This window comes from Protopterus annectens, chromosome 4.part0 (assembly GCF_019279795.1).
Source record: "Protopterus annectens isolate FY-2018-M chromosome 4.part0, PAN1.0, whole genome shotgun sequence".
Taxonomy (NCBI): domain Eukaryota; kingdom Metazoa; phylum Chordata; order Ceratodontiformes; family Protopteridae; genus Protopterus; species Protopterus annectens.
In genome coordinates, this window is record NC_056733.1 from 286,135,046 (window position 1) to 286,143,351 (window position 8,306).

General features: G+C 36.0%; 1 protein-coding gene across 1 annotated transcript in view; it reads left to right on the plus strand.

Annotated features, from left to right (window-relative positions):
- Nucleotides 1–4,846, plus strand: part of LHX5 (LIM homeobox 5) — a 123,705-nt gene extending 118,859 nt beyond the window's left edge. The window contains exon 5 of the mRNA XM_044068265.1: nucleotides 3,292–4,846. Coding sequence (XP_043924200.1) covers nucleotides 3,292–3,662 — 371 coding nt within the window. The 3' untranslated portion in view covers nucleotides 3,663–4,846. The remainder of the gene's footprint in view (nucleotides 1–3,291) is intronic.
- The last annotated feature ends 3,460 nt before the right edge of the window (nucleotides 4,847–8,306 follow it).

An 8,306-nucleotide genomic window follows, 5' to 3' on the forward strand; every position in this document is an offset into this window, starting at 1 on the left:
TTACTATAATTGCCTTGCTCAATAAGAATAAATGAATAAATGATATTAAGGGACATTGTCATGCGAGTTATATTGCTAAAATATGCATGATGAAAGGAGAAGTTACACTTAAATGTAAACACTTTTAGAATTTGTAAACATTCTAGTAGTGATTATTTTGGATTGCCCACGGTAAATGCTTAGTCACTGAACAAAAATGCAGTTTGCTTTATTTATAGTTATTTATTCAGTTATGTGTAGTTCTGCTTTGCTTTTCATAAAAAAATTATTTTACTTGTTCAGCTGTGAGGAGCATCTCACAACTGCATAAATGCTAATATAAATAATGATATTGCTGCATATTTTAGACAAATACAAAAAGTAGAATTGACATTATACACATTTTGTTTGGCAGGCTGTGTATCTGAACCTAAAATATAGTAATACATTTACACAGAAACAAATGTAAAGGTTAGAAGCATGTTATACAGACTACAGGACTATCTAATTACATGACTATGACCAATACCCAAAAGCCTCTAATAATAACTTTCTAGGATGGTTTTATATGAATATTTACTGGGTAAATTTCCTGTAGTTAGCTAATTATGTGTATTTGATTACTCTAATGTTAATATTTATTTAACTGTGATATATTTAATTGCATGTTTTAATTGCCTGGTTGTCTTACATTTATATACTTCACAAAAAGGATTGTTTTTCGTTGTGATTTTACTTATATGAGATGCTAAGGTGCATTTAGCGGTTTCGGTGAAGTATATTCAGACAGTCTTTTGTTGCTTTAATTAAAGTAACTCATTCCAGAGTCACAATTCTTTCGATAAAAGCAAATACTTGATTTTTCTTATTCTAAAACCACATTTCTGAAGGACTGTGTTTGATTTTTTTTATTCAAATTCTTGTGCTTCAGAAAAAAAAGTAAGGTTCCTCTCTCTATCTGTGGATATATACTTTTCACAGTAACCTAGGGAAGTTATTGTAATGCTATTCTATTGCCTTTTTGATCTGGACGCTTTAATATTACCACAAAGTTCTTTTGTAATAAAAGATGTATCTTGTCAGCATCCACTTTCAAGGAAAAATATATTGTATATTACATTAAGCAGTTTTGCCCACTAATACTGCATTTCATTAAGAAATATTGTTACTGCAACCCATTACATTACTCTTTTAGGACTAAAAATATGCAACCCAGCCTATATCATAATGTTTATAAAAAAATCTGCAAGAGTATGAACAAAAAACATTTTTAAGTGCCCTACCCCTGGAATTTCTCTTCATGTTTAACATTCATTAATGTCAGTGCAGAAAGTCCATGTACTCATTCAGGCATGTACCTTCAAGCAGCTACTTGTATCCCTACACACATTTACTCACTCACTCACTCACTCACTCACTCACTCACTCACTCACTCACATAATTTCTTTTCCTTCTTGTACTGGCAGGCCTTCATGCCTGTCACCTCACAGGTAAGTGTTGGCTAGCATTTATTGTTTATTAATATATGTGTGCTTGGGGGGTGAATGTGTGTCTCTGTCTCTGTGTGTTTGTATGTTTTAACAGATAATTAAGCAATGTTTTGCTTAGAATTTCTAGGATAGCAGTACTTATTTTATATACTTTGCCAATAACACATTTGTCACTTAGAAAGGATGTTTTCTACTAAAGTCATATCATATACTGTGCATCATTAGTTTTAAAAAAAATAGCTTCACCAGATTGTAGAAGCTGTAATATGTGAAATACGATAAAAATAGGAAAGTTTATTTTAATATGATAAAAATAGAAAAGTTTATTTCTTCTAATTGTGTCATGGCATGCAAGGTTAATCTTAAAATGTATATGATAAAGATGAAGTCATAGATTAATTAGACATCTGGGCTCCTAAAAAGGTCCAGTCTTATTGATTCTGCAGTTAGATATTTCTAACCTTTACAACTCATTTCATTTGATTCAGCGGGACTTCTCATGCCATATCTGGAAATGATTACTGTTTTGTTTTAAATTTATACTGCATGAATTTATTTCTGAGTTTTGTTTTGTGTCTGTGTGCAGTGATTATAATCTGGTGACATGCTCCCATGATAATGCTATGTCCTGTTCTGTTCCTTACATCCCATCTCCATGTATGAAATTAGAATTACATTGTTATAAGCAGACTTATATCTACTAATGCTCAGTTACTACGCTCTCTCAGTTGCTACATTATTTCAACATGTTTTAAATGGTGTACTTTATGTTGTTGCATTCTCCAATGCTTCACCTGAAAAGAGACATCTTGTTGCTTAGTATTTTAATTTCATTATTAAATAAAATAACTAATACTGAACAAACATAAGTACAGGAAAGTTAAAGCAGTGTTTGTCTGGGACTTAATAAAATTAATTTCTTCAAAAGTACAAGACCTCGTAGAGTGAGTCTGACACTTTGAAAACGAAACCCTAGTTTCAGCAAAAACAAATTTTGAAACTTTCTGTAACACAGTTTAAGTAGTTTTGAAAGGGAGTTCCCCCCTGTATTTCTCTAAACTTAGAAACTGTCCCCTACACCCATGTTTCCTTTATATGCCAACTCAAAGATTACTGTAAATCAGAGTAGGGGGAATATTTGGAGATATTGCATTCTTAGTTTTAGTATATATATATATATATATATATATATATATATATATCCCTGTTTCTCACTTCCATCTCTCCAGCTATGAGGATTACAGCTACATTCTTTAGAATTCAGGACACACACACACACACACACACACACACACACACACACACACACACACACACACACACACACACACACACACACACACACACACACATGCACACACACACACACACACACACACACACACACACACACACACACACTAAGATTTTTCAAGTCATATTTGTTCACAAAAACAGATATGAATGTGGGAGTATTTGTTCTTCTTTGATCTTATTTATACTTCTGGGTCTGGTAGTTTTATTTCAATATGCAAATATAATGAAAGGAAGTCATGCATGCAAAAAAAGTAAAATATAATAAACCTCTTAAAAGCTATTGCGACAGTAAATTACTAAAGAATACCGTCTAGTTCTATGATTTGATTCCAGAGTACATGATTCAATATGTGTGGACCTTTGCATGTTGTTTTGTGGAGAATCAAGGAGGAGAGATGTCAATATTTAGAACAAATCTAAAGTACCTTTTTACATGGATGTCTACTATCAATGTCAATATATTTTGAATAATGAATATGTCTACAGTTTTATAATACACCTTTTCTCTTTCCTTTATAATTTCAGAATATCAAGGGGACTATTATGGACCAGGTGCAAATTATGATTTCTTCCCTCATGGCCCTCCCTCGTCACAAGCTCAGTCCCCTGCTGACTCCAATTACCTTCAAACCTCAGGACCAGGTTCTAATCCACTTGGACCACTAGAACCTCCTCTCCCAGGACATCATTCTTCTGAAAACCAAAGGTACACGGACATGATTTCCCATCCTGACACCCCAAGCCCAGAACCTGGGATTACAGGACCCCTGCACCCAATCCCAGGGGAGGTTTTTAATGGAGGGCCCAGTCCGCCATTTTCTATGTCTAGCAATACTGCTTATAATGCTCCTCTGTCACATCCAGGCCAAGAGATGAACGAGACTGCAGTATGGTGAAAGGTTGGGGTACTCATGTACTGAACATATATGGACACAGAACCCACCTTTTCTGTATCTGGATTAAAAAAGAATCCTGGCAAGCAACTCCAAACCAGAACCAAAAGTATTTTGACAGATCATCACTGATACCAAAACAGTCTCTTCCAGACTTGCAGAAAGGACACCAAACTTGTTTGGACTGCAGTGCCATTGTACCAAATGAGTGGGATCTGAGGAACATGGTGTACCAAAATATCTGAGATGAACAGAGTGTGTAGTTTTCCTATCAATAAAGGTTATGTGCTGGGAACATTCAGGACTTCCAGTGGTGGAATCTTATACTCACTTCCACTAAACTTTGGACCAAAAAATGCGTAGCTGTCTACGTAAATAATTGCACCCTGTTTCATATTCATTATGTCAACTTTTGTGGGAAACCCTGCATTTTTTAACTAAAATTTGCATCATGTTATGGTCCATTATAAGGAAATGGAACGCCCATCTGTTGAGAATGTTGAGCATGTCTACAGTGAACAGGTGGAAAGCAATGTTTATGAAGAAGACTGTTGCCCGGTGCCTTGGCATCCCCATGTTGCAGATGTGAAAATCACATCATCCTACACAGAATGAAGAGATGTTACCCTATGGAAGCTGGTTTATGAACCTTAAACTTGTTCAATTCTTGTGCCTAGCAGAGTGTTATGGGGTAGAGGTCATTGAAAAGAATAATAAAAAATACCAGAGTTCAAATTCAAACGTTAAGATCTGGAACACACAGCCCAAGCAGCATAGCTGGTTACAGTTATTATTTACTTTTTATCAGTAAGAGCCGCAGACCTGTATAAATATCTTTGAAAATATGAACAGTAGGGAGTATGCCAACATTTTTGAACTTGAGTGCTTCTAGTTTCCTTACTTTGTATAAAGAAAATAAATAAACTATATGGCTTTTGTTTTTACTGAGTATTATTATTATTATTATTATTATTATTATTATTATTTATTCTATTGTGCTCCTGTCAAAGCGGCTCCAAGTTTGTTTTTTTTTTGTTATATTTTTCATTTGATGGGAAGGGTGGGGTTAAGAGAAAAATAAATAAATATACACTGGTTGGAATTGTTGTGGTTCTCCCCTGCCATCTAAACATGGTATCAGTGCCACTGATTCTGTTGTTTAATGTGAATAAAATTGTTTTAGTTCATGCCATTATCACCACCTGCCACCTCTGTTTCATAAAATGTGCTTAATTTAATGCAAACAAACAGCTTTACCTTTTCAGAAAGTGTTCTAATCCTGATTTATTCTATTTATATGTCTGTCTTTCTTGTGTTTTGCTGGTACCTCTACAGCCCTTCACATTTAGTAATGTCTTACACAAAATGCACTTACAGCCTTTCTCTAACGAACACTGAATGATAGGGTTGTCACTGGACGATTTTAAGTTATAATATTTATCCCTTGCTGAATAACTTGGTAATGACCTACTTCTATGTTTTGTTTATGCACTGGACTTGTATATAAGTTGATCACTGAAGAAGGATGGGGAGTATACTTTTACAGATGATTAATTTTCTAAATTGGCACCATCATGCCACTTAATACAAGAGGTACTTATAATCCCTGTGCCGTGTAGAGATAGGGTATTCCTGCAACAAAGCAGCTTTTTGTTTACTTACTTCTGCTGTAAAGAAACAAGGTTACACACAAACAAGAGAGAAACTAATGAATAATGGATGCAACACTGAGATGTCATTTTATGCAAGCCTGTGACTTTATTTCTAAATACTCCACAAGATTTCAATAAATGTTGAGAACAGCTAAGAAACCTTAGAGAATCTACAACATTTTCTGCTGCATATTGCTGGTTTAAAATAATGGGATCAATATTTTACAGTTTTCACTTTAAATTTTACATCTATATATTATTAAAATATATTTTCTAAAGACAGAATTTGCCATATCAGAATTATTACTGTTAAGTCAACCTTTTTATCTGAAAAAAAAAACAAACAACATTTAGAGGAAGTGATCTTTTATTAGTAGAATAATATTATTAATGAGTAGTCTTATTTTATTGTATAATATAGGTAATATTACTCCATCTATTATTCACCATCATTCTTAAGTTTTACATTAAAGAAAACTGTTCCATGAAAAAGGATTTACTTACTCACAGTAAGAATTTTGTCCTTAAAGGGACAGTATCACATATTTTCAATTGTTTAATTGTTTTGGTAAGTACTTAAGTCATGTGATCCTGTTGTTTACATTCAGTTAGCTTTTCATCTAAGAGCTCAAGTTTCATTATCTTAAGGGGAGGGTTAGTTGCAAAGCAGGAAAGCTAACAGCTTTTTCTGTGTACTCCTTTTATTTACAGTCCTAAAAAAATGAACAAGCACAGAAATCTGTCTAGTTCCAACCTCACCACCACAAGTGTTGAGGAAAACATAAAAAACAGAGAAATTAGAGGTCTTAAGACTTCGTTGATGAGCTCAATCACAATGTTGTTGTGTCTTTCGGCTTTTCCCGGTTAGGGGTTGCCACAGCGGAACTCCGGTCCACTAATGATTGGCAGTAGATATTTACGTGCCGAGTTGCCGGCCCTGACGCACAACCTTCAATGAAAGTACACCCATTCACGCATGTCTCTACACAGAAGATGCTCTAGCTGAGAATCGAACAGGACAATGTCTTACTGTGAGGCGACAACGCTACCGCAGCACCACCACCACAGTGATGAGCTCATTATTTCCAAAAATAATGAAACCCGGGTAGCGTTCCAAAGCAACAAGCCTTTATTCATCACAGACTTCCAAAGCAGCAAGCCTTTATTTGTCACAGACCTTCCAAAGCAACAAGCCTTTATCCATTACAGACCTTCCCAAGCAACAAGCCTTTATTCATCACAGACTTCCAAAGCAGCAAACCTTCATTGCCACAGACTTCCAAAGCAACAAGCCTTTTTTTGTCACGGTCCTTCCAAAGCAACAAGCCTTTATTCGTCATGGACTTTCAAAGCAACAAGCCTTTATTGCCACAGACTTCCAAAGCAACAAGCCTTTTTTCATCACCCACTTCCAAAGCAACAAGCCTTTATTTGTCACAGACCTTCCAAAGCAACTAGCCTTTATTTGTAATGGACTTCCAAACCAGCAAGCCTTTGTCACAGATTTCCAAAGCAACAAGCCTTTATTCATCACAGACTTCCAAAGCAACAAGCCTTTATTCATCATAGACTTCCAAAGCAACAAGCCTTTATTCATCACAGATCTTCTGTGATGAATAAGGGCTTGTTGCTTTGGAACACTACCTTGGTTTCATGATTTTTGGAAATTATTGTGACTGAGCTTATCAACAAAAGTTTTAGGACCACTGTTTTTTTTTTTTTTTTTTTTTTTTTTTACAGTCTCTTGCAGACAGTGAGAGTTCATTACTGTAATGTAAAGCTTACTGCGCCACTGTTAAGTCTACTGTATGTTTTTTTTGTACATATTCACACACACACACACATACACACACACATACATGTGTATGTGTATGCACTTTTTTCCCAGTAAAACATTTGGTTGTTTTACAGCTAATGGAACCAGATGCACTATTTATACATTATATGATAAGGCCTCTTTCAATTGCCATCTGCTGTTTATACCACTTATATGTATTTCAACAGGCTGAGCCCTGAAAAAGCAGAAAAATCTTTCTGCTGGTAATCTCAGTGCTAGGTATTTAGACAACATATGGCTACCTTCATGCTAATGGAACAGTTAGTCTACTATAATCCTATTTTACTTCTATTTGCCACTAGTTATGGCAAATTTAGAAATCCCTCTGCAAGGCATTTGTTTATCTTAACTGCATTTTTCTGTTAGGTACCTACAGTCAGTAAAACACATAAGCATGTAACACAGCTACTTCAACAGTACAAAGAGACGTCACCAACTGCATATAATGAGACATCTAACACACCAATTTCAACAATTAGCTAAGCTTCTGGTGTCATTCAAAGGGAATCCAGTGTTTGTCAGCCTGGGATGACATGCGCGACAAGCCACATTGCTTCGCAAGAGACAGCTTGCACCTGTCACCCTTTGGCTTTCGAATACTGGCCAAGGCTCTTGCTGCCCCCATAGTGCCTTTTTTAGGCAAGGCTCAAAATTCAAACCCACCTCCATAAACAGCACAAGTAAAAAAATGAGGGTTATGCTACTCAACGCCAGGAGTTTAAATCTCAAAATGCATGCGCTCAAAGCACTCCTAAGTATGGAGAATGTCGACATCTGTGCAGTAACTGAAACCTGGTTCAAGGCTCCAGAGAGAAGTCCAGCACTACTGGGCTACAACTCATACCACACATTTCAGCCACAGAACATGGACCGAAACACAAAAGGAGGGGTTGTATCCATATTCATCAAGGATACCCACAGTTCCAGGTTAGTGGCGCAGCATGATACCTCTGAGATCATCCATGTGCAACTAACCGGGCAAATCTGCAATGCAAATTGTGGCCTGCTACAGATCACCCTCCATGACCCAGAACCACCACTCCACCTTTCTGGAGACACTGGAAAACATGAAGGTCCTACCAAACACCCTGATCTTGGGAGATTTCAATTACCCTACCATTAATTGGAAAAACTAATTGAGTACAAACTCCCAGGCTC